This window comes from Podarcis muralis, chromosome 12, assembly GCF_964188315.1.
Source record: "Podarcis muralis chromosome 12, rPodMur119.hap1.1, whole genome shotgun sequence".
NCBI classification, from domain to species: Eukaryota; Metazoa; Chordata; class Lepidosauria; order Squamata; family Lacertidae; genus Podarcis; species Podarcis muralis.
Window position 1 is genome coordinate 40,279,384 of NC_135666.1, and position 27,306 is coordinate 40,306,689.

At 41.9% G+C, this 27,306-nt stretch overlaps 1 protein-coding gene across 1 annotated transcript in view; it reads left to right on the forward strand.

Moving 5' to 3' along the window:
• KCNH8 (potassium voltage-gated channel subfamily H member 8) overlaps positions 1–27,306 on the forward strand; it is a 155,515-nt gene that overhangs the window by 68,075 nt on the left and 60,134 nt on the right. Inside the window, exons 4-5 of the mRNA XM_028750902.2 lie at positions 13,825–13,952; positions 18,587–18,827. Of these exons, the coding sequence (XP_028606735.2) occupies positions 13,825–13,952; positions 18,587–18,827 (369 nt within the window). The remainder of the gene's footprint in view (positions 1–13,824; positions 13,953–18,586; positions 18,828–27,306) is intronic.

A 27,306-nucleotide genomic window follows, 5' to 3' on the forward strand; every position in this document is an offset into this window, starting at 1 on the left:
AAGGGGCTTCAGTCCCCTCAATATTTGTGGGTAGGGGGCTGAGCCCCCCTCAGTATTGAGGGGGCCGCCACCCCCCTGCTGCCCGCTGCCGCTGGGCAGCACTTGCATGCCGGGCAGGGGTGGGACACACAGAGGGAGTATGACATGCAAATCATGTCACACAAGGCAGGGCCCCCTCAATGTGAGGGGCAAGTCAGTGCCTTGGAGAAGTGGGTAGCTACCCTAATTCTCCTGGGTGCAAATACTTGGTGCCTGTAAGCACTATGGTGCCCTTGACATCTTTCTGCAGCATCAATGAAGCCTCTGAACCACCCACACATCTCCCGGTCGCTTTAGTCATGAGCTGGTTATTGATTTTCCCTTGAAAAACCCATAGAGCTGAAGGAGGATGTCTGAAGAGTAATTCTCTTTCCTACTTTCTCTTTCAACTTTGTATGCTTTTTCAAGACTCAGACTAATTCTACGGGATCTGACCTGTGAAGACTCTGTGGATCTCTAAGTGTGCTGATGTCTGTTGGCATCAGTCGCTGTGATGTTCGGGCAGAAGATAGCTTTTGAAGCTCCCGAACGATTGACCAGGAGGCAGAGAACATGCTAGTCGGGCATGTGTATCTGCCAGGGTCCTACTCGAGAGTAGGACGAGCTCCTGACAGCAACACCATGTTCAAGAAATGCAGCAAAAATATCCCTTGGGCTCATGAAAATAGTTTAATGGTTCTTTGGACCCTTGCCAATATTCAGTATTTTCAGTTGCATGCTTATAAAATACAAGGAGTGCCCAGGAAAAATAGATAGAATTGTGAACTACAGAATAGTTTAGAAAAGAAAATATTATTGTTGTTTTCCAAAGCCTTATTTTTCAGATGAGTAATGCTAGTAAATTCAGTTACACATTATCAAGATTTCTGTAAATATTTATGGTTCTACTATGTACCTTCCGGGTTTTTGTTATAATTATTATTATTGCTGCTGCTGAATTTCTATTAGGAGCAAAGAAAAAGCTAGACAAAACTGATTTCATAAAGCAGCAATACACTGGGGAGAATAATTCCTTGGGGATAATAGTTAATAAAAACTTTTTTAGGGTTGCCACAGTAATCTGCGAGCTATGATTACCGATGTGGATATTATTATTCTGGTGCAGACTCTTCATTATGTCTAAATCTTATGCCTATTTATTTTCCCACACCATCATAGTTGTTGATGAAACATCATCCTCACTCTTTCAACCTTTTGCCTAATTTACTCCTGCCATATTCACTGTTGTAAAAGGACTGAACTTTACAGTTGGCTACTAGACAACAACACCAGGCTTGCAGATTCCTGGTCCTACAAGTCTAAAACCCTGATACCAGTGATGCTGCAAGAAAGAGGACAAAATTGAACTGAACCCAGACTTTCACAAAGCCTGCTGTGAATTACAGGGCTATGCTTGCCTTGATCCCATGAGCTGCCAGTACCTTGCCCTAACCCAAGGCCCACAAATTTGAAAAATGGGAAAGCAGTAGCACTGGGCACTTCTAAATTCCAGTGCAATCTGTCCTTACCCGATGCGGCTGAGGACTACAAGTTCCAGAAATCCCAGCAGGAAACTGACAGAATACCGGGGATTCTGGAACTTGTATTACCAGTATGCAATATAGGAAAAGGCATTCTGTTGGGAGGGTCTGATTACTTGTCTGCCATATTTTCAGTTAAGTTTCAAGACAAGTTAAGGAAGAGGTAGTGGTGGATGCTTTGACCTTTAATGAATGTCCTAAATAACTTGGGACCATGATACTGAAGGACCAACCACGTCTGCTATTGGGTCCCCAGAGCACAGATTCACACAAAGCGGCAAAACGTCCTTGCAGGTTATTAACAGGATTTTATTTGAAATGCATATATGCAGAACAAAGGTACAGGGCGATAAGTTCACAACCTGCACACCCAGTCAGGGTGCGCCCCCTTTATATAGACTTGCAGAATACAATATCACCTGATTTCTTGTGAACCACCTGATTTCTTATAAACCACCTGATTTCTGGGAAATCGAAACTTATAGTAAGTTCCTATTACCATGCAAGGTCTTGGTCTCTCCTCCCTCCTTCCTGCAATCTCCCTCCTTCTGGGGTCACAATAAATCTATTCAACCTTGTTCTATATCTCTACCTGCCCAAGCTAGACATTCCAACGAGAGGCCCATTTGCAGTGTAACATTTAAGCAACAGAAAAAAACCCTGTCCTTCTGGTTGGTGTAGAAACCTGCCCCCTTTGGGATAGTAATAGAACAATATTGTAATATGCCCCTTCATTACTTGAAAAAAATGCCTTCTACAGAACTGTTGTCCTGTTCAAGCATGACTAGATGTTGAGCTCCTCTGGAGTCTTTTTTCTTTCTGTCCTGCCAAGATTTGGTGTGTGTGCTTGGCTGGAACTTATGAAAAGGCCTTCAAGTCATTTGTGATCATTTGATCGGAATGCTCAGACGTGGCTGTGGTCCAACATCTTCAGCTTCATTGGGTGCCCATGAATTCTAGTATTATAAGAGAGGGAGGAAAACTTTTATCCATCCATTTCCTCCATGCGATGCATAATTTTATAAACTGCTTACTCGCCTTACCCTTGGACACCTTGCAGTCACGCAAACAGCAATTGAGACTCAGATTAAAAGACGAACTGGGTTTAATCAACAGTTGCCAATTATGATATGAATGTTGCGAAAGCAGCAATGGGAGAAGGAATTCTAGAAAGGTGGAATTGTACAGCTAATACATCCTCAGCAGGGCCCCCTACATTCACCATAAAAAGTAGTCTATACACAGTTGACAAAACAGCTCATATATTCAGTACACTATTGGCATGACAATTATTTTGAAACAGCAAATTTCCACAAGTGATATTTAAATTTGTAACTTTCAACAAGAAGCAGTAAATTACTTTTCAATTATCCACAAGTTACACTGCTAATTAGGTTCCATACAAAGAGTTTTCCATAACACTCAGTGTCATGCATTTAAAAGTCAATCAACCTTCCCTCTCTCTCTCTCTCTCTCTCTCTCTCTCTCTCTCTCTCTGTCCTTTTAAATCCTCTAATCAAATACTGCTTTGAGACACTATTCGTCACCAGATTTAGCATAACCTGACAAAAAAGGATGGTTCTTCCACAGCATGCAGGAAATGTGCGATGCTATTTTAGAAAAACTGTTTTGCTTTCAAAGAATCGAATGAAAGTTTAGCAGTCACCGCCTGGCAAGGGTTATTTCAGTCCCTTGCATTATGTTGAGTAATGTATACGAATGATTCTAATACTGGTTACGTCTTTGTCAACTGTGTTCACATTTAAAGTAATCTTAGCTGAATCACTGAATGTATTAATTACTTCCTGATCTTATAGATGAACACTGGGAACATCTTTCCTTGATCTAATTTAGCCTGCTGTTTATATGTTTGTGTGGGCCAGACTGAAAAGAGCAAATAAATGTGGAAATAGACATATAATGCCTTGCATCCTAGACCACCTATACATCACCATCTCTCATCTTGCCTAGGATCCCTGGCTTCCCTTCCCTTCCTGGGCCTTTCTACTTATTGCTGACCTTCCTCTAGTAATTGCCTGCTCTTTTACCCACAGTGTTCAAAAATATCCATCATTACTATCAGAATCACCCCTAACCAATGTCTTTCTTCTCTTTCCTCAAAAGCATCCAGAAAAGGAATAGTAAAAATAAAAATAAAAATCCTAATAAAAACATAAAAGCATTTTAATGCAAATTTCTCATAATATACACATTTTATATGCAATTTGCCTGATATCCACCTTTTTGCAACCAATTTAGTAAAGGTAAAGGGACCCCTGACCATTAGGTCCAGTCGTGACTGACTCTGGGGTTGCGGCGCTCATCTCACTTTATTGGCCGAGGGAGCCGGCATTTGTCCGCAGACAGCTTCCGGGTCATTTGACCAGCATGACTAAGCCGCTTCTGGTGAACCAGAGCAGCGCATGGAAACGCCGTTTACCTTCCCGCCAGAGCGGTACCTATTTATCTACTTGCACTTTGATGTGCTTTTGAACTGATAAGTTGGCAGAAGCTGGGACCGAACAACAGGAGCTCACCCCATTGCGGGGATTTGAACCGCCGACCTTCTGATCGGCAAGTCCTAGGCTCTGTGGTTTAACCCACAGCGCCACCCGTGTCCCGCAACCATTTATCCTAATATAAAACACTATGTTATTTCACTGATATATGCATTTTGATGCACACTTTCCCCTAATATACACATTTTAGAACACCTTATCACAAAATCTGGAGAAGAGTAAATATTGAAGGAAAGCTATTTTCTGTTCACATATTGTTTTGGAAGGTGCAAAGTAGGTAGGTTCATATTAAAATCCTAACGGAACTGAATTTCTCTGCCATTCCTAGTGTTAATTTAAGTAGATGCCCACTCAAAAACAATAATCAAACCCAGATATCATGGACACAATGAGTTCATGAGTACTTGAGAAAGGATTGGGGCATAATCTATAAATAAATAGGTTAGCAGATGAAGCTTTAGGTAACCATCATCCACTTACTTAAAGGTAAAGGGACCCCTGACCGTTAGGTCCAGTCGCAGACGACTCTTGGGTTGCGGCACTCATCTCGCTTTTCTGGCCAAGGGAGCCGGCGTAAAGCTTCTGGGTCATGTGGCCAGCATGACTAAGCCGCTTCTGGCAAACCAGAGCAGTGCACGGAAACGCTGTTTACCTTCCCGCTGGAGCAGTGCCTATTTATCTACTTGCACTTTGTGCTTTCGAACCGCTAGGTTGGCAGGAGCAGGGACCGAGCAACGGGAACTCACCCCATAGCGGGGATTCGAACCACCAACCTTCTGATTGGCAAGCCGTAGGCTCTATGGTTTAACCCACAGCACCACCCATGTTGTGCATATCCACTTACTTACATAAGAAGAATTATCAACATAAGGGGCATTCTGCAGACTTATACCAGAAGGCCAGTATCTTGATTCCTAAAGTGGCCAACCAGATACCCCTCTGAAGCCCATGAATAAAGCACAAAGGTAAAGCAACTGACATTCATAGGTGAACTTCTGCACATCTTGGACAATAAATTGCATGGGTTTGCCAATTCATGCTGATTATGAAGTTCTTGGAAGGATGCTTAACCTCTGTGGCACAGGTTTTTATAAAGACTTGTTCACCCAATTATTGTGGCAGATTCTTTCCAAACCTGCACCACTATGGAAGATCTCATTTGTGGCAATCTGTGCCTATAGACTCACCTGCATTGCTTCATTGCCCTTTGAGAACAAGTGAGGCACACTTATAAGATTTGAGATTTCTTAGAAAAGCAATCAACAAATAACTATTATTGAATGCCTGGCTTTGCTCCTGAATTATGGATAATCTTTATCATCTTCCAGGGACTAAAGTTTCACTGCAGGATAGATACATTTTCTCAGATGAGAAAGGTCACTTAATAAACAGAGGAATGTACTCAAGAGCTGAACCAACTGTATGCAAAGACCCAGAATCTGCTCAATTGCAGCAGCATTTGTGCAGAGAAAATTCATTCAAGTCAAAGGAAATTCTTTGCACAGTGGAAAGCATGATGGCAGGATTTTGCTGCAGCATTCAAAGAATGACAGAATGTAGAATCAATGCAAATATTTCATCTTCTGAATAAAATATAGGCCTGGTGTTGATATATAGGCTGGTTGATAAATATAGGCTGGTAACTATTCTGGCCATATGATTATCACCATGGCTACTCTATAGCCATCTGTTCTCAATCACTATTATGTGCCCATGAGACCTACATTCTGGACATAGAGTACCGTAAATAATGCAACAGTATGTTGTCCTGTGCTTTTATTTGGCTTAGGTTTTCTTTTGAGCTTCTGAGGTCCAGGTTTTCACAAAATTTGGAATGTTGGGCAGAGGTTTAGAATGGGGCGGAAAGTTGAGCTTGGTGCAAATTTCAGTAATGGGAATGCTGAGAATCTCAATTTCGGGGGTGCATTTTTTCAATCCATTAAGGATTTAATAGAGTTTAAAAGGTGTGATCAATCTCAGGAGCTTGTGTCAGAGCTGAGCCATAGGTTTTTTTGGGAGGCAGGAGTCCGAACTGATAAGTTTGAACTAGATGATAAACCCAGAATCAGCTTGGATCAGCATTGCCTGATCCTCATAAGCAATAAAGTCTCCTGTACGTTAAGTTTAGTTTCATTATTTCTACCAATACATTTCCAAACATCTTTCCAATGAGCTAAAACTTGGTTTGTATTTGTTTGGGTTTGAGGGATGGTATTTAGGATGATGATGACAACGATGGTGATGGTGATGGTGATGATGATGATTTATTTTATTTATACCCCACCCATCTGGCTGGGTTTCCCCAGCTACTCTGGGTGGCTTCCAACACATATAAAAATATACCGTATTTTTCGCCCTATAGGACGCACCGGCCCATAGGACACACCTAGTTTTTTGGGGGGGAAATAAAGGGGGGGGAATTATTTCCCCCCCAGCTGCGGGGGAAGCCCGATCTTTTAAAAACGCACCTACCGTAGTTTTTAGAGGAAAAAAGGATATCTGCCCGAAGCGCAGGGTGCTCTGTTTCAGCGTGCCCCGTGCTCTGGGCAGCAGGCTGCTATCCGCAGCGTGGGGGAGCCCTGCAGGAACTCCCGCAGGCTCCCCAGGCTTGCTGATAGCTTCCTGAAGCCTGGAGAGCGAGAGGGGTCGGTGAGCACCGACCCCTCGCTCTCCAAGCTTCAGCGAAAGCCTGCATTCACCCCATAGGACGCGCACAGATTTCCCCTTCATTTTTGGAGGGGGAAAAGTCTGTCCTATAGGGCGAAAAATACGGTAATAAAATGCCAAACATTAAAAATATTAATGTTTTTTAAAAAAGTTGGGATATCACCACACATTGTGTAAATGTGTATAAAAATAATACCCTGATGACTTTTCAGGTTTCAAACTTGTGATTGTGAGTTCAAACAATGCACCTGGAAGAGCTGCTAGAGCAAGAAGGGCGCACAAGATTGGTTAAAGGCACAAATTTAGTTAAACTAACTTATTTTGCCACCTGACAGAATAATGAAAGTGCAAATCTACAATATTCAGGGCAGACCTAATTCATTAATGATTGCATGAATTATTCATGCAAAGTATGAACAGGGCTACTTTGAGAATCAGTTGCTTAAAATCTATGTGGCATTTGAAGAAACATTTTTGGAGTCTTTCTTCATATCTCTGTGTTGCGAGCAGCCTAAATAGGGAAAATCTTCCACATAAAAGCACAATATAAATAAAGGAACTTTTTTTTAGACCTGTCACATCATGAGAGGCAGATATCGGCCCCTGAAACATAATTAAAATCCGTCAGATAAGACTACCCACTAAAATACAATAAAAGTAAAGCATAATATCTACCAAAGTATTGAGTTGCATCTAGACGAAGAGATTGTATACACTTTCGCTTGTCCTGCCACTTCCCCTCAGGAAAACTTGCCGTTTACCACTGAATTGGAACAAACATCTCTAGATTTTTCTGCGAATTGATGTTTGTTCCAATTCAGCGATAAGCAGCTGGTTTTCCTGAGGAAAGCGGCAAGACCAATGAAAAACTGCTCAGACCCACAAGACAAGTGGAAACCTCTCAGATATGTGCTTTTGGGGCACAGAACAAGTGGAACAGTGGACGAGCCCTATGTTCGTGGTACCAAGTTCCCACTGAAATCAGTGAAGCAACAAACTTGAGCTGCAACCCTATACCCTTTCCCCCTAGGATTAAACAGCATTGAACTCAATGGGACCATGTTGCACATGTTTCTGGAAAATTTACTGATAACAGCAGGGCCTTTTCAATAAGGCCATGCAAATCTAGAATAGCCTACTGAGAAGTCTATTTGCAAGCCTCCATGTTGATGTTTCAAAAGAAACTCAATACCTTGTTTGTCATTCAGTTCTGACTGCACTCACATTGGTAGGGTTTGAACCCTCACACAGCATTATTATTTTTTAAAAAGACTACATTTTAGTGCACTTTTCTGGATATGGGTGAGGTTTGGTTCTTACTCTAAGGCATGGATAGGACACCTCTGGTATTCAAGTGGCCGGGAGTTGTTGGAGTCCAACAACATCTGTAGCATCACAGATTCCTCATCTGTGCTCTAGGGTAAGGATTCTTCCTGCTGTTTGGTTAAGTCTTCAGACTTGACCCAGATCCACTTGGGCCTCACATACCCTATTGAGAGCCACATCAGCGATGCTTTATCTAATCAGAATCCATTGTGCCACCTGCACCTATGTATTCACAATAGAACGTGGGTCAAATCTGTGATACAAGTGTCAGCATCGCCCTTGAGCCAGTGCCACCGACTGGGGTCAACCACTTCAGCCCCGACTGGGCCAGGCGAGCTGGCGTAGCACTTCCAGAGACCTTCTTCTGCAGGAACAGGTCTAAGTGCTGTGGACTCACAACTCAGAGCTGTGAGCACCGAACTCACTTCCAGAAGACAGCCGTGCCCAGCAGAGTATAGCAGAGCATAAATCACTCGGACGACAGTGCTGAAGAATATCTTCTTTTATTCACTAACAGCTCCTGTACTATACAAACTACATACAAATGGAGACACTGGACTGCACTGAGTGTTACAGCTGCTTTCTGCAGCGACCTTATCTACACAGAGATAACACTCAGTCTCCCCTTTGAAGTAAGCCTGGAGCGGAATAAGTAACAAGCACAATCTGCCCCCTCCTCTCTGGAAAATCAGCAGATTCTTGCAATGGGAGGGGTGAAATCTCCTCAAAAAGCACAGGGATTTTCCTAGGTGAATCAGTCCAGCACATTCCCCTCTAATAATCCAAGCCAAGTCTACCATTAGGCTATGTGAAGCAACCGCCTCAGGTAGCAGATGCTTAGGACCAGCAGTAGCAATCTCGGCTATTCCTACTGAGCCACCAGCCATTGCCCTTTGGCACCACATGGTATCTTCTGGCCACCCTAATCTGGCTTGCTGCTTCAAGGTTTGGTACTGAAGTAAGATTCAACTGTTGGTCCTGGAGTATTCTTCTGTAAGTAGAATTAGAGGAGCCGCGTCTTGTACTTCGCTTCAGGCACCAAAAGGTTTTAGGCCAGTCCTGCTAACCACGGGCAATCAGATGCCTCCAGAAGCAGGACATTATGATTAGGTGGCAGCCCTGAGATTGTATCCAAGAACCACAAGTATAAGCCATCTCTTTTTAGACTTAATATGTGGACTAAATGAACATAAATAAGCAGAGGAGAGGGTGGCATTCTGTACACATTCATTTTCCAGGACCTCCCTTCATGGTTGAGAAGGAAGCCTCTGGTGACAATGTCTGGTGTTTGTGTGTGTGTGTGTGAAGCATGTTTTCTGTTTTGACTTAATATTTATGGCTGCCACCTAAATCAAGAAAACTATTAGGTGGTGCTGTGGGTTAAACCACAGAGCCTGGGACTTGCCGATCAGAAGGTCAGCGGTTCGAATCCCTGTGACGGGGTGAGCTCCCATTGCTCGGTCCCTGCTCCTGCCAACCTAGCAGTTCGAAAGCATGTCAAAGTGCAAGTAGATAAATAGGTACCGCTCCAGCGGGAAGGTAAACGGCGTTTCCGTGCGCTGCTCTCGTTAGCCAGAAGCGGCTTAGTCATGCTGGCCACATGACCCGGAAGCTGTACGCCGGCTCCCTCGGCCAATAAAGTGAGATGAGTGCCGCAATCCCAGAGTCGGCCATGACTGGACCTAACAGTCAGGGGTCCCTTTACCTTTACCTTATTAGATGCACACTGTTGCAAACTAGCTCAAAAATATGCCACCATTCTTCCCAACTGTTGTATAAGATTTTATATCAGATTTATATCAGTTTCAGATTTCCCTGACACCTGGCCTGCCCCTTAAACCATTTGTTTTGAGTAATGCAGAGATAAGCTGCCCTAGTTTTTGTAGTCTGCGATGCAATGCTCTTTATTTAATCATATCTGCCTGAGATATATTAGAGGCATTCTTCACCTGTTTTCTGCATAAAGGTGGCTTTCTGGAAATACTGTTAAATCCCTCTTTTTCCTCTCTTGTATAGCTCTAGCTGATTGCTGCGGCATAAATCACAGAATTATGTCTAGGTTCCTTCACTGTGTTATTCCAGTGACTATTTGTATCATTACAGGTGGGACTTACAAGAAAATGTTGCTGCATAAAGTGTTCCTGTTCCTGTTCCAGCTGACTGGCTGGAACCCTGCCTGCTTCTAGGATATTCCTAGTGCTTTTTTCTGAGGGGTACGCAGGGGTACGCATATCCCTAAACATTTTGTGAATCTAAGTTTGGCCTCATGGAGAGGTAGTATTTCAATATGAGTAGGAAAATGAGAGTACCCCTAAGCATTTTTTTAAAGGAAAGAAAGCACTGGGTATTCCATTCTGTTTCTCTCGTTCCAACAATTACCGTAGTCAGCCTTCCATGGCCTTTAACCACAGAAGCAACTTACGTGCTGGTAACAGTGACAGATTAAGGACCATTTCCCAGGCTATGAACCTGCTTCTTCTGGGGGAGTTCAACGCTATCTAGCGCAGGATTGCCAATGTGTCCTTCAACAGTACTTTAGCCTGGCATTGATGGCATTGATTTAGCACTCCTGCTGCTTCACTTTCAATTTGATGAAAAAGAGTAATAGAGTTAAGTGTCACCCACTTATTCATAACACTTCACCCCAGGTCTCTGGATGGCCTTTCTCAGTGATTTCATGCAAATGTTAAATAGCACGGCGGACCAAATGGAACCCTACAGACCCCATGGCATAATGCCAAGGATCTGAGAAGGAGTCTTCTGGGATTGCTTGAAACTGCTCCCTCCATTGAAATGGATCTGGAAACTCAGGCTCATCCAAAGAATGTCTGGACCAGCCTTTCAAACACCTCGTCCGTTAGCAACTGCCTGATAATTGCCAATATCTTCTGGTTCCGGAGCAGGTTTTCGTTTAGAGGCAGCCAAAGCATTTGGTCTCTCAAGAAGACATTTATCTCAAGAAGAATTTATCATCTTCTGGACCCAGCAAGCCAGCATATTTTACCCCAGTGTAAATTACATTGGATTCCTATGATTTGTAATTCTTTGTTTCTTTCAGCAATGAAATAAGCTGCCTATGGAAGTTAGTGAATTCCTTTTCTGGATGCTTTTGAGGAAAGAGAAGAAAGACATTGGTTAGGGGTGATTCTGATAGAATGTGGCCTCTCTTCTTAATCTCTGAGTGGCCCTGAAAGTTAATAAAATGTGTGAATTCAGGAAGAGTGTGCCGGTGCTTTCTCCAGTGTGAGAATTCCATCCAAATACCTTGTATTTAGCAGTGGCTTATAATGATTTGAAGATTAGGATGTTCATTCTAATGCAAAAAAAGCTGTAAAAATAAAAACCAGTGCATTCAAGTAGATGGCATGATGCTAGAAACGCCTTTGGGGGTTTCACAGCAGTGTTAAAAAAAGGCTCCTTAGCCAGCTCTGCAGGGTGAACAAAACACGTCCAGAATGATTTTAGGGAGAGGTGATTGCCCCTCTGTGTTGCCTCACTAATGGACTTGCTTTCCATTTAAGCCTTCACATCAATCATGTAGGCATCAAGTCTCTCTGTTTCCTTTTGTGCAGACGTCAAGATGCACTTTTTATCTATTGCTGATTTCTTGCTGTGCTAATTGGGTTTTCTTCACCTCATCTGTATATTTGGCATTGATTTTAATTACGCTTGCTTGATGGACAGCTTAGTTTGAAGCTCCCCAAATTCCTTTTCTCATTTCTAGCAACAAGTTTAAGTTTACAATTACTTGAGGAAAGGGTGCAAGACTTCATTAAAAATAATAATCACCAAATTTTTCCCATTGTACCTGAAATGCTTTTGTTGAACAAGCCTGGACATTTGTAGGTGATTACCTACTTCATGAGATGCTAAAGTTGGAATTGTGAGCAGCAAATCAAATAAATCAATTAATGTAATAATTACACACAATCAGTGTGTGAACAGATATATATTCTTAAGGCTGAAGTTCTGTATCCACTTCCCTGGGAGCAAGTCCTGTTGAACTCAATGAGACTTGCTTTGGAATAGACATATTACAGCAGAGCTTTTCAAACTGTGTGTCACAACATGTTAGTGTGTCGGATGCAATATGTAGGTATGTCACACGAACAATCCCTGTGCTCTTCCCAGGGCTGGAAAAGGGTTAGTTTAATCTCCGCTTTGCTTTTGCACGTCTAAAAAACATGTCACCAACATGAAAAGTTTGGGAAGCTCTGTATTACAGGATTGCACTGTTAGTGTGGTATAAATTGTTTCTATACACATTTATTCCGATCCACAGCATTTGTTTTCAAGGCAAGTAATGTGTTTTCAGACCCCTTCTGCGACATTGAGGGTCCCGCCAGGTGTTCAAATAGAGGAGCATCACAGATGATGTGGACAGAGTTGGAATATCCTCTGTGTTGATTAATGGGCAATAGGCAATTCACAGCCCAACTCACACTGAGTTCCTTGGTGCCTACTGCGCAGATAACTGAACTCTTGCAGTCACAGTGTTTTACACATTGTTGTAACTTGATATGATTCATGGTGATACTCTCGTTCCTAGTTAGTAGCTTTATATTTGTGGGGTTATCTGTATAGCAGCAACTATCGTCTTTCCGAGAGCAGGATCATTCTCCAGAACAGGTTGTAGGTGTGTGTCATGCTGTGTCACAGTACGTTCAGATGATCCCAGCATTTTATCGAATATAGGTCAAACTCTGCTCTAATTTATACAAGGATAAACCCAGAGATACTCTACTGAAGCTATGGCAACTGCATTGAATGGAGGGCAGTATAAATGATACCTCAGTTGGCCATTGTGTAAAATGAAATAAAAAATCTTAGTTTAAATCAGCACCACAATTAGAAATCTGAAAGCTGGAAAACAAGCGAATGCTGAATTCTAGCCCTCATGGATTGCCTGTACTAAGATAATAGCTACAGGAGAAGAAAATGACATTTCATTTTTCTGAACATACAGAAACATTGGTGATCAGCTGTATACTTAAATATGATTCCGTACAGATGAACTGTTGGTCCACTTCCCAGGATTCATGAGGATCGGGGAATACATATGTGGACACAGAAGTGATTTCTGAGTTGATGGTGGTTTGGAGGAGCCAATAAGGACTGGGAGGGTGTCCAAAATTTGGAGCATCTATAAGGATTAGTACACAATGGGAATATTAGAAAGCACTGGATCTGTGACTTTTATGATTCAGTCATGGGGGACATATGCGGCCTGTGATTTAGCGGTGGTGGTGTGTTGAAGCACCTCTCAAAACAATTATGCATTTTCAAGAGAATTCATTTCACTAGATCCAACTTTTGTGTGCATAACCAAGTAGACCTTCTCTCTCTCTCCCCTTCCCTCCGTGCCCCCTTTTCCTCTCCCTCTCTCTCCCACACCCAAATCTACCCGCACTCTCTTTCTCCCGGCTCCTGCAGCACCCCTCTTTCTTCCCATTGCTCACTCCATTTCCCTATTCCCAGTCCCCATATTGCTCCCCCTTCCCTTCTACCCTTACAGTCTAACCACTATACCACAGTGTCTCTCTCTGTTGAATTAGGGTTGGTGCCTTCTATGAAAATTAATTCAATTTTAAAACGGAAAGGAAGCAAAACCAAAACAAACAAAACGAAACAAGTAAACAGCCGTCTGGGGCTTAGACTGCCAAAGTGGTGAAACTTGAAATAGCAGTGGTTCAGTGTCCAGAAGTCAAAGTGCTGTCTGCATTGTTTAATATTGTCTCATCTTTGTTCTTCAGAAAAATTCAAAGGAAGAGGGAGAGCAGGATCACATTTTGATTCAGCCCGCAGACGGAGTAGAGCAGTCCTTTATCACATCTCTGGACACCTACAAAGAAGAGAAAAGAACAAATTAAAAATTAATAATGTAGGTGTAGAGCACTAAGCTTCTTTTTGTGTGGTTATTTGTACAGTGAATTTTCTTCTAACTCAGAAGAGTTTCTCTAATGGGTACTACTAATCATTTGTAATTTTATTTGTAGCACGTTCTTGCTCTCAAGTTTCTTTTCAATAATGCAATATGGAAGGTCAATATATAAAGCAAAAAAACTATGCCAGTATAATATTTTTATAGAGAATGGATTGAGCTATATTACAAGACAAGGGCAGAACACAATAGAGGCTGTCTGGGACCTTGGCTTTTCATATAGGTGACACATAAGCTTGCAGATCAATGCCATTCATTTTCACATCATTTCACAGCAAGCTTCTTTATGTTTTCTTTTCTCTAGCAAAGTTCTTAAAACTGATTCTAATGTAGTAGATAAGGAATTTCCCTGCTGGATGCACACAATCTCCAAGCTTCTCTGGATTTTGAGCCAATTCAGAATACCCTAATCCCTTGTGTTGGGAATTTGATTGTTTTCCTTCTCCTAGAAATGTTGTAGTATTGTTGAAACTCCTTTGGACTTCCTTAGTATTCTGCAAATGTTTCATATGGAGGAACTTCCATATTAAGTAGGAACAGCCTAGGGATGTGTAGAACTCACATAGATAATGTAACCTCCGGTAATGTCAGAGGCGTGCTCTCATATGAATGGTAGCATTTCATATACAGTGGGTTCAGAGTCCATCTCTGAGAGCCAAACTAGATGCGATACTAATGGTGTTCCCACTATTAACAGGAGTGAAATTGCTGTACCAACCCCTTACCTGAATGAGACTCTGAAAGGAATTTCCCAGGGGGGGGGGGGCAAATATGTGACCTGGGGTGAGGTGACCAATCATGGGGGAGTGGACCAGGCCAGTTTTAGGGCTACTCCAACCCCCCCCCTTGTCTTTTAGATCATCTGTGGTTGGGTGGAGCCAAACAAGTAGAAGTTGACCACCTTGGGTGGTCAGTGAAGGCAGCTGAGAAAATAAAGATGAAATCCTATGCCACCCTGAGGCATTATAGGGTTGTGGGTTCATAGGAGCAATCAACTATAGCCCCAGGCTAGGGGGAAGTGGTTTCAGGGTGTCTACAGGGATGGGCTGGGACACTTGGATGAAGGCTTTTTTGTACATGTTTGGTCCTCACTCCTCAAGGCTCATCTAGAAAGAAGGAGGGATGATGTACCCTTAATGAAGTACCTTTTAGGAGACATCTGAAGGCAGCCCTGTTTAGCGAAGCTTTTAATGTTTAACAGACTATTGTATTTTAATATTTTGTTGTACCCCAGCCACTCTGGGTGGGGTATAAATAAATATAATAATAATTATTATTATCACTGAATGGCATGCTCAGGGGATGATAAAAGGGGTGCTCTCTAAACAATGAATGAACTCCCTTGCCCTCACTTATTAATTGGCTCTTGATTTGCAGATCATCTCGCGTTATATTTGAATAATATACTGGCTCTTGAGTCCTCTTCACAGGTGTTGGGGCGAATGCATTGTTAGCAATTGAAGAGCAGATTTGATCCTTTCCTCTATCAACGTCCTAATAAAAAAATGCCCCCCCCCACCTGTGCCTACTACTAGGCTTGGACTGAAAGGTCCCATTGGTACCAGTAGAGGCTACCACTCCCAAGGAGTGTGGGGGGGGGGATTTTAATTCGGACTACAGTGAGGGAGGAAAGAGTTAAACCTGCTAACGGGCTGTTTGTTTATTTTATTTTATTTTAAAAAGCATAGACATGATGGCTAACAATACATTTAGCATCATATACAGTTTGGCTCTGAAAAGGGACATAAGATACTCTTGCAGCATTCGACATTTCACTTGCTTTTCTCCCATTTTTTATGCCTGTGTGCTATGGAAAGAGACAGTGTCATACTACACACCCATCCTGCCAAATGCAGGGCTTCTCGTCATCTTGCTGATTGATACTTGCATAGGTTGCCTTCTTCCCACCCAACTCCTGCTTTAACTGTTGAGCCACATGCACAAAATAGTTTTCGCCCTGCATGTCGGTTTGGCCAGATACACAGTTTGCCCTGAACCAGGGCAGCAGCATTTAGAACTGGGATGTTTTAGCATAGTTGCTCATATTGCCATTGCAAGTTTAAAGCATGAGGTATTTTTAGTAATTCATTACTTTCAGTCTCCCTTTAATTGGCAGCAAGGCTTTGAATCAAATCATTGCTGTTGTAAATAAAACCTAGAAGCTGAGGAGATTTCTCCCTGGATTTGAAATGGATGTGTGTAGCTTGGTAGAATACATAAATCGATCTTCTTGTGCTTTAATTGCAATCATAGTCTCTGCTAAGGCTTCCATGATGCACATCTCTAGGTAACCACAGCTGACAAGTAAGCCTACAAAATACACTTGCTGTTTTTGTAGGCTGGTTTCTTTTGCCACCAGACCTTTGGACTAATGCTTCTACAAGATGCCCTAATGCAATCTCAGCTACAAGTGGATACAATTTTAATTGTGTGCATTGATTAACACATTACTTTGCTCTTGTGTCCCCACTTTTTGCTTGTCCTGTACTCGTGTTTTGCTTGTTTTAATCCACATCAAGCTGGGAAGGACATTTTGGCAACCAGGAAGCCATATGAGTTCATGTCTTGAAAATGTTTTTTTTAAAAGCTTGCATGACTGAGAAGTTGAAATATACTGGATGCTCTGGTCAGTTTCTTGCCACTCTGTTGCTCCTTGATAAAAATCCTGCCATAACACACAAATTTTGTGCAGCAGCAATCAAAATATGACATATAATGATCAGCACCCATTATATATTAGTATAATATATAATATATTGACCAATGGACACTTCTAGGTCAGAAGGTTTTCCATTCTGACAGATAAATGACCACCCAGAACTGCTTTTTTATGTATATGTGATTTTATTTCATTTTATCTTGTTTTCAGCTTCCACAAAATTTTAATTGGCGTTTTGCTCTTAATACTGGTCATTGAACGTAATAAAATGACTTGCAGTACACTTCTCAAATGGAGGGTATATTGAGCCCAGAGCTTGTTGGAGCTTGTATTTTGTTGTTCTCTGAATTTTAATTTTTAATTATGGTGAGATGATCCTGGGAAAGAAAGGCTTGATATTTAATATGTGGATATTAAGTGTAGTTAATATTTTCTGATGAAAATAATAATATAATGTAAACATATGCTTAATCCACCCCTTGGAATTTATGAGATGAGCAGAACAATTCACCCTGAGATCAGAAAGCAGCAGGGCAAGGCAGAGAGTTTTAGCTTCACTGCCACATCTGAAACTCTGTTAAACATGCACCAGCCAGGATGGGAAGTGTGATGGTGGGCTTTTATTTTTATTTTTTGCTATGCCAGCTCCAGGCTGGTGTCACTGAGGAGCCCTTTAGGGAATTCACAGGGCTTTAGATTCAGAAGTCTCAAAGCCACTGGTCACCTGCCTCCAGACAACCTATTTCTGGGTTTTCTGGACTCTACAATCAGTATGCCACTCCCACAGGAAGCACCATCCCCATCCTTGTTCTTTTCATTATAGAATCATAGAATTGTAGCGTTGGAAGGGACCTTTAGGGTCTACTAGTCCAACCCCCCTGCAAAGCATCCATGGCCACTCAAACACTGCTTAAAAACCTCCAAGGAAGGAAAGAGTCCACTACCTTCTCAGGGAATCTGTTCCACTTTTGAACAGCTTGTACCATCGGAAAGTTCTTCCTGTTGTTTAGTCTCCTTTCTTGTAACTTGAATCTGTTGGTTCGGGTTCTAAGCTCCAGAACAGGAGAAAGCTGGCTTGCTCTATCTTCCATGTGACAGCCCTTTAGATATTTGAAGATGGCTATCATATCTCCATTCAGTCTCCTCTTACCCAGGCCAAACATACCCAGCTCCCTCAACCATTCCTCATAAGGCTTGGTTTTCTAACTTACCACCTACTTGGGCAAAGCTTGGGACTTTACTAAACTTTACTTAACTTTGGTTAGATTGTGTTCATACTTAGCAAAGTACTCTGACATCAGTGCCTACAGTTGAAACAACAACACACAAAACGATTTACCCTTTTCTGCAGCTACGACAATAAAGAGACAGAAAGTATGGCTTTAGTGTTGTATTGCCAAGCATTATTTTTTAATACCCGAGGTGGGCAAGTCAGCCAAGAATTATTACATGAACAGTCAGTTTAAAAGGTCAAGAGTTCTGTAATGGATGCTTCAGAAATGGCTGTAGCTAAACTGAAAATGCAGGCTTATGCTGGTAACAGCACATCTCAGGAGCAGCACCACGCATTTTCTCTGGATTTATAATGCAACAGCCGCTCTCTTGAGCACTTTTGGCCTCTTTACTGAGTTAGCATCGAGGATTTTCCCTTTCCATTTATGGCAGAAAGTGTTTCCATTCTCCTCCCTTACGGTTAAAATAACCCTGCAGTACATTAATGTGAAGTGCGATTATGCTGAGCCCATGGAAGGAGGATTAAAGGAACAATATCGGCAAATTTAGCTTTGGTGGGCAATGTGTGGGTGGGGGAGGGCAGCTTTTGCAAAGTTGTAAGACTACCAAAAAGTTTTCCATTAGTTGTCAAATAAGAACTGATGCATTGTATATTGATTCTCTTTCTCTCTTTCCCTTCCAGAATGTTTTTGTAGATAAACCAGCATTTCCAGAATACAAAGTTTCAGATGCAAAAAAGTCGAAATTCATACTTTTGCATTTTAGCACTTTCAAAGCTGGCTGGGACTGGCTTATTTTATTGGCGACGTTTTATGTTGCCGTGACTGTACCTTACAATGTTTGCTTTATTGGCAACGATGATCTATCTACAACCCGAAGCACAACTGTCAGTGACATTGCAGTGGAAATTCTTTTTATCATAGGTAAGACACACCTCTTCTCTTTCCGCTTTGCTCATTTCGTGGCTCTGAAAATAACTATAGGTTTTTGACAAGAAGAAATAATGCTGCATTCAAATATCTGTATTTATTTTCTGGCATGGCTGACCATACTGTTAGGCAGAGCAAAACAGACCGTCTGAGAGAGCATATTTTGTTGTGCCATCAAAGGGAAGCAGTTAGTGATTTAGGCTGTAATCCTGTGTACACTAACCTAGCAGAAAGCTACACTAAATTCAGTAGGACTTAACGGCTAAGTAGAGGTGAATGGAATTGATCCGTTGATGAAAATAAGAATAATAAATTGTGGCAAGGGAAGGGGGAGTGAAGGTGCCACTTGGATTTCCATCTTTAGTCATCAATATATATTGGACTGTTTCTGTTTTTCTGGACAGCTCATTACAAAGTACAAATGATAGATGCCTGTCAAATTACCAGGCATCACTAACTGACTGACAAGGCATTTAAGCTGGTGTACTTGCATTTTAAGCCATCCCTTCCCTACTTAGAGCATATGCAGAGCACCTTTCCCTCTGATTAATTTCAGAGAAGCCTCACATATTTGGGAATTCAAGCTTTAAGGGTATGGCTTCAGGGACATCCCAAATCTCCTTTTGAAAGTTATCCATTGCATCGACTTCAATTACAAAATGATCAGGGTCCATGACTATGAAAGGGGTCTGTGAATCATGGTATCAGCTTGATGTTTGTATATCAAGGCAAACTTGCACAAGGGTCAGACGGTAGTTATGGAAACCCTTACTCTGTGATCAGAGCCACAAGTGGATTAAACTCACTTGAAGCTATCTTTGGACCATCTCAACATGATTTACACAGACTGGCAGCAGCTCCCCAGGATTTGATCAGAAGTCTTTCCCAGTCTAACATGGAAATCCTGGGGATTGAACCAGTGACTTTTTTGAATGCAAACAAATGCTCTACCACTGACTTTCCTTGACAACAGTCCTTCCAAGTGGTGACTTCTATGAGCTTCATGAATGAACACGTATTTGAATCTTGAGTTACCCCACATCCAAGCTCTGCATTCTAGTTATTATGCTGCATAGCTTATCTGATTTATTTAACGTTATAGTTCTAGCTGCTTTTACTAGGGAGTAAGAATTTTACTAGGGAGGGACTCGGATGGCGCTGTGGGTTAAACCACAGAGCCTAGGACTTGCCGATCAGAAGGTCGGCAGTTCGAATCCCCGCGACAGGGTGAGCTCCTGTTGCTCAGTCCCTGCTCCTGCCAACATAGCAGTTCGAAAGTACATCAAAGTGCAAGTAGATAAATAGGTACCACTCCGGCGGGAAAGTAAACGGTGTTTCCATGCGCTGCTCTGGTTCGCCAGAGGTGGCTTAGACATGCTGGCCACATGACCTGGAAGCTGTACGCTGGCTCCCTCGGCCAATAAAGCGAGATGAGCGCCGCAACCCCAGAGTCGGTCATGACTGGACCTAATGGTCAGGGGTCCCTTTACCTTTAAGAATAGTTCATTCTCCTACATTCTATATCAAACCAAGGCTGAGGGTAGAATTCGGAATTCTGATGACTAGGTTTTACTTTTTTTAAAAAAACAAGCGCCTCACATTTCCTATCAACACCTGATATGAACTGAGAGAATTAGCTGCATTATTCACAAATTCATCCATTAAATCCATCACTGACTAATGCCTTAGAATTTGCCTTCTTTCACCAGCCTCAGATGCTATCCATCTAATATATTATTCTCCAGTACACACAACTTGTACAGGGTGTAGAAAGATGTGTTCTTCCCTGTACAACACCAGGCTGGGCTGCTGTGCATACAATTTACTAGGGTTGTTGCTATTGCTATGCAAATAGAGAATAACAATGAAGGATAATGAAGTTAAGCCTATGCTGATGTAACATTTCATTATGTCTTAACTAAAGATAAAATTGGGAGGGCTCTTTGAAATTAATGTCATGCCTAGTTTGACCCTGGGGCCTTCTGCATTAAAAACTGATGCTCTACCACTTAGTCTCCCCCCCCCCCCAATTTTGGGGTGTATTTGTTTTGTGTCTTTCTCTCCTCCCAGTAACTCAGAGCAGCTACCAATAGCCTTTGGAGAAATGTTTCTTTGAGTGGAAGGCTCAAAGTCCAATACACACACTATTGATTTGATGTATCATTAAGGCGGCTTCTTCATAAAGGCTGCTTCAGTCCCAGGGAAGCTAGTGGAATTTATTTTAGAGTATTTTAAGGGAAATATGCTATTGTGCAGAGCAGCTATGAAAAAACAACAAAGATGGGAGTCACCTTAATTTTTAACTGAAGCCACAGAGAGAAAGAATAAGAAATTACTGGCTGAGATATACAGACCCACCACTGATTTCTTCTGCCACATGGAGAAACAATTTAACACCACCCACTTTCATTAATTCATCCATGCACAAATTTCATGGCATTTATGACAAGGACATAAAGAAATGGACATTCTTCATCTCAGCTCTTTCTGTCTGTGGTACTATTGCATCTCATGCCTGCCTTGTATCTGTGTGAATAATTCTGAATGGCTGTACGTCAGAAATTTCATTGCCTTGTCAGGCCATGTAGACAATAAAGTCTGAGGCCTGCAAGTAAGCAATTATGATGGCTAGAGTCAGCAGAGAGGGAGACCTTACAGAAGAGATGCACAGGCAGAGGTTTTTTAAATCATTCAACATCTGTGCATGGCCTAGTTGACAGATGCCAGTGTTTTAACTTTGGTAGCTTGGTACATGTACATTTATAATGCAAAATAGGCTTATAGAATCAAAGAATCATAGGACTGTAGAGTTGGAAGGAACCATGAAGATAATCTTGTCCAACCTTTTGCAACTGTGCTATCCCTGATCTTACCACCTTCCAGATCAACATGTTTTCATTAGGCAATTTGAGATGTATCTCACAATGACAGTCTTATGGAACATTAAAAAATTATTTCAGATCTGCCAGAATTTAACATGGGAACTTTTAAACTTTTGGAAGGCATTCACAAGTCACTTAATGTGAGGTGGAATTTTAGAAAATGCAGATGGGTGGATTGATTCAAAATGACCCCCAGTTTTCCAGCCTGAGACATGCACTATTAGGAAACATGATACGTTAAAAATTACCTATGAATGTGAAACTGATTTTGTAGTTGTTTTTCTTTATCCGCATGTGTTGCTTACCTTGTGGAAGGGCTTTAGATTCCACTCCACCCGTCTGTATCATCATAGCTGAAGAATGGGGAAACATCACTTAAAAGAATTAAAAAGAGTGCTGTCCAAAAAGGATAGCCATTTTGGACACCATATTGACTCAACTTTACTGGAGCAACTTCTTTGAGGTCAAGGGTTTCAGCGTGAATCCACATCACAGGAGTATTTAAAAAGCTCAGAATCGTCGTAGATTTAAAAGCAGAAGTTAAAAAGCTTTTGTTTCTGATGTTTTTGATCTGTTTTATATTTGTTTTATGGTTCTCTTTTGTAGGCTCTCTTTTGGAAATCTAGATTAATAAAATTATGGCTGTTGGGGTTTGTTTGTTTTTTTAAAAAAGAATTGTTGTAGATTGAAAGCCTTAGTAAGTAGGAAGAAAGCAGAAATAATGAAAGTGTTTATAATCCCTTATAATTTCTATGAATGTTCCCTTCTTCCGTGTTTCAGATTACATGGATGTTTATTCAGGAGCATAAGTGCAGGAACACAGCCTATTCAGGAACATAATGACTTCAGGAACATAATTGTCACAATAGTGGGAAATCAAATGTGGACTTTGAAGTAGGAATACACACACACACAGAGAGAGAGAGAGAGAGAGAAAGAGAGAGAGAGAAAGAGAGCCATTTTGAAACAGGGAAGTGGGGACCATAGAATCATAGCATTGTGGAGTTTGGAAGGACCTTGAGGCTCATCTAGTCCAATCCCTTGCAGGAATTGCAGCTAAAGGATCCCTGGCCACCCAAGCACTGTTTAAAAACCTCCAATGAAGGGGGGGGGGCGTGTCTGCCACCTTCCGAGGTAGTCCATTCCACTGCCAGACTCAGTGTCAGAAAGTTCTTCCTAATGTTCAGTTGGAATCTCCTTTCTTGTAAATTTGAATCCAGGAGAAAATAAGTTAGCTCCATCTTCATGAGACAACCCTCCAGACATTTGAAGATGGCTATCATAGCTTCTCTCAGACTTCTGTTCTTCAGGCTAAACATGCCCAACTCCCTCAACTGTTCCTCATAAGGGATTGGTTTCCAGACCCGTAATCATCTTGGTCACCCTCCTCTGCCTACATTCCAGCTTGTCAATGTTGTTGTTGTTGTTGTTGTTTAGTCGTTTAGTCGTGTCCGACTCTTCGTGACCCCATGGACCAGAGCACGCCAGGCACCTCTGTCCTCCACTACTTCCCGCAGTTTGGTCAGACTCATGCTGGTAACCTCGAAAACACTATCCAACCATCTCGTCCTCTGTCGCCCCCTTCTCCTTGTGCCCTCCATCTTTCCCAGCATCACTGTCTTCTCCAGGGAGTCTTCTCCTCTCATGAGGTGGCCAAAGTACTGGAGCCTCAGCTTCACGATCTGTCCTTCCAGTGAGCACTCAGGGCTGATTTCCTTAAGAATGGATGTGTTTGATCTTCTTGCAGTCCATGGGACTCTCAAGAGTCTTCTCCAGCACCATAATTCAAAAGCATCAATTCTTTGGCGATCAGCCTTCTTTATGGTCCAGCTCTCACATCCATACATCACTACTGGGAAAACCATGGCTTTAACTATACGGACCTTTGTTGGCAAGGTGACGTCTCTACTTCTCAAGATGCTGTCTAGGCCTGTCATTGCCCTTCTCCCAAGAAGGAGGCGTCTTTTAATTTCGTGGCTGCTGTCACCATCTGCAGTGATCATGGAGCCCAAGAAAGTAAAATCTCTCACTGCCTCCATTTCTTCCCCTTCTATTTGCCAGGAGGTGATGGGACCAGTGGCCATGATCTTCGTTTTTTTGATGTTGAGCTTCAGACCATATTTTGCGCTCTCCTCTTTCACCCTCATTAAAAGGTTCTTTAATTCCTCCTCACTTTCTGCCATCAAGGTTGTGTTATCTGCATATCTGAGGTTGTTGATATTTCTTCCGGCAATCTTAATTCCAGCTTGGGATTCATCCAACCCAGCCTTTCGCATGATGTATTCTGCATATAAATTAAATAAGCAGGGAGACAAAATACAGCCTTGTTGTACTCCTTTCCCAATTTTGAACCAATCAGTTGTTCCATATCCAGTTCTAACTGTAGCTTCTTGTCCCACATAGAGATTTCTCAGGAGACAGATGAGGTGATCAGGCACTCCCATTTCTTTAAGAACTTGCCATAGTTTGCTGTGGTCGACACAGTCAAAGGCTTTTGCATAGTCAATGAAGCAGAAGTAGATGTCTTTCTGGAACTCTCTAGCTTTCTCCATAATCCAGCGCATGTTTGCAATTTGGTCTCTGGTTCCTCTGCCTCTTCTAAATCCAGCTTGCACTTCTGGGAGTTCTCGATCCACATACTGCTTGAGCCTTCCTTGTAGAATTTTAAGCATAACCTTGCTAGCGTGTGAGATGAGTGCAATTGTGCGGTAGTTGGAGCATTCTTTGGCACTGCCCTTCTTTGGGATTGGGATGTAGACTGATCTTCTCCAATCTTCTGGCCACTGCTGAGTTTTCCAAATTTGCTGGCATATTGAGTGTAGCACCTTAACAGCATCATCTTTTAAAATTTTAAATTTTTTTTTTTTTAAATTTTAAATAGTTCAGCTGGAATACCATCACTTCCACTGGCCTTGTTATTTGCAGTGCTTTCTAAGGCCCATTTGACTTCACTCTCCAGGATGTCTGGCTCAAGGTCAGCAACCACACTACCTGGGGTGTACGAGACATCCATATCTTTCTGGTATAATTCTTCTGTGTATTCTTGCCACCTCTTCTTGATGTCTTCTGCTTCTGTTAGGTCCTTACCACTTTTGTCCTTTATTATGGTAATCTTTGTACGAAATGTTCCTTTCATATCTCCAATTTTCTTGAACAGATCTCTGGTTCTTCCCATTCTGTTGTTTTCCTCTATTTGTTTGCATTGCTCGTTTAAGAAGGCCTTCTTGTCTCTCCTTGCTATTCTTTGGAAATCTGCATTCAATTTCCTGTATCTTTCACTATCTCCCTCGCATTTTGCTTGCCTTCTCTTCTCCGCTATTTGTAAGGCCTCGTTGGACAGCCACCTTGCTTTCTTGAATTTCCTTTTCATTGGGATGGTTTTCGTTGCTGCCTCCTGTACAATGTTACGAACCTCCATCCATAGTTCTTCAGGCACTCTGTCCACCAAATCTAAATCCTTAAACCTGTTCCTCACTTCCACAAAAGCATGTTTGTGATGACCAGCTTGTTCTCTTGACAGAACTCTATTAGCCTTTGCCCTGCTTCGTTTTGATCTCCAAGGCCAAACTTGCCAGTTGTTCCTTTTATCTCTTGCCTCCCTACTTTAGCATTCCAATCCCCTATAATGAGAAGAACATCCTTCTTTGGTGTCACTTGTATAAGGTGTTGTAAGTCTTCATAGAATTGGTCAATTTCAGTTTCTTCAGCACCAGTAGTTGGTGCATAAACTTGGATTACTGTGATGTTAAAAGGTCTGCCTTGGATTCGTATCGAGATCATTCTATCATTTTTGAGATTGCATCCCAGTACAGCTTTCGCCACTCTTTTGTTGACTATGAGGGCCACTCCATTTCTTTTACGGGTTTCTTGCCCACAGTAGTAGATGTGATGGTCATCCGAACTGAATTCGCCCATTCCCGTCCATTTTAGTTCACTGATGCCCAGGATGTCAATATTTATTCTTGCCATCTCATTTTTGACCACCTCCAACTTACCCAGGTTCATGGTTCTTACATTCCAGGTTCCTATGCAATATTTTTCTTTGCAGCATTGGACTTTCCTTTCGCTTCCAGGCATATCCGCAACTGAGCGTCCTTTCGGCTTTGGCCCAGCCGCTTCATCAGCTCTGGATCTACTTGTACTTGCCCTCCGCTCTTCCCCAGTAGCATGTTGGACGCCTTCCGACCTGAGGGGCTCATCTTCCAGCGTCATAACTTTTATATGCCTGTTGTCTTTGTCCATGGAGTTTTCTTGGCAAGGATACTGGAGTGGCTTGCCGGTTCCTCCTCCAGGTGGATCACGTTTGGTCCAAACTCTCCACTATGACCTGTTCATCTTGTGTGCCCTGCTCGGCGTAGTTCATAGCTTCTCTGAGTTCTTCAAGCCCCTTCGCCACGGCAAGGCAGTGATCCATGAAGGGGAGCTTGTCAATATCCTCCTTAAACTGTGGTGCCCAGAACTGGACACAGTAATCCAGATGGGATTTGACCAAGGCAGAATAGAATTATACTATTACTTCCCTTGATATGGACATTACTGTTGATGCAACCAAGAACTGCATTAGCTTTTTTGCTGCAGCATAACACTGTTCACTCATGTTAAGATTGTGGTCTACTAAGACCCCTAGATCCTTTTCACGAGTACTGTTGTCAAGTCAGGTGAACCTTACATTTGTCCCTACCAAAATTGATTTTGTTAGTTTCAGCCCAGTTCTGCAAGGTCATCTTGAATCCTGATTCTATCTTCTGAAGTATTAGCTACTCTTCCTAGTTTGGTGTCATCTGCAAATTTGATGAGCATCCTATCAATTCCTTAATCCGAGTCATTTATAGGTCCTAACCATGCAGGCAAAATAACTTATAGTTAGTAGAGCATGAGACTTTTTATCTCAGGGTCATTCCACAGGGAGTTGGACTACATGACCTTGTGGTTCCTTCCAACTCTATGATTCTATGTCTACTTAGAAGTAAGGTCTATTGAAATCAATGAGGTTTACTCCCAAGTAAGTGAAGTTATAATCACATTCTATATACGTTTTGAAATAGGTCAATAATAATAAATTACTTTTTGTGACTCTTAGTTGGCTTTTACATTTAGAAAACTGAATCATGGTAGCTCAATAAGTAGATAGCTATCTTCTAATCTCTTGTTTAGGTCTGTTGTCATGTTTTCCATTACTAGAATAGACCAAAGTGGCTATTTATCTATTTCTTCTCAGCAGGAATGGTCGGCTTTCTCCCTTTCCTTGTAATGAATGAGTGCTCCTGATTTGTAGGTTTAATCTGATTGATAAACCAGGCTTTGAATGTTGCCCCAATTTTATTTCTAAGCAGGCTGGAATACTGTAGTTTAATTAAGAACTAAACTTGAAAATTATTACTTAGGGGTGCTTTTTTCTTTTTCTTTTTTTACTGTGGAAATTTTATGGGAAAATCTGTCAAAGTCACCACATCTTAAGCGTCTGAAAAATAAAACAAAACAAATAGCAATGAGACCAATTAAATAAATGTGCAGCTTTTAGAAGGTCGGGAAGTAAAGCCTAATTAATCTTCTCTGGATGTGACTTTTGTAGAATAATGACTATTCAGTGA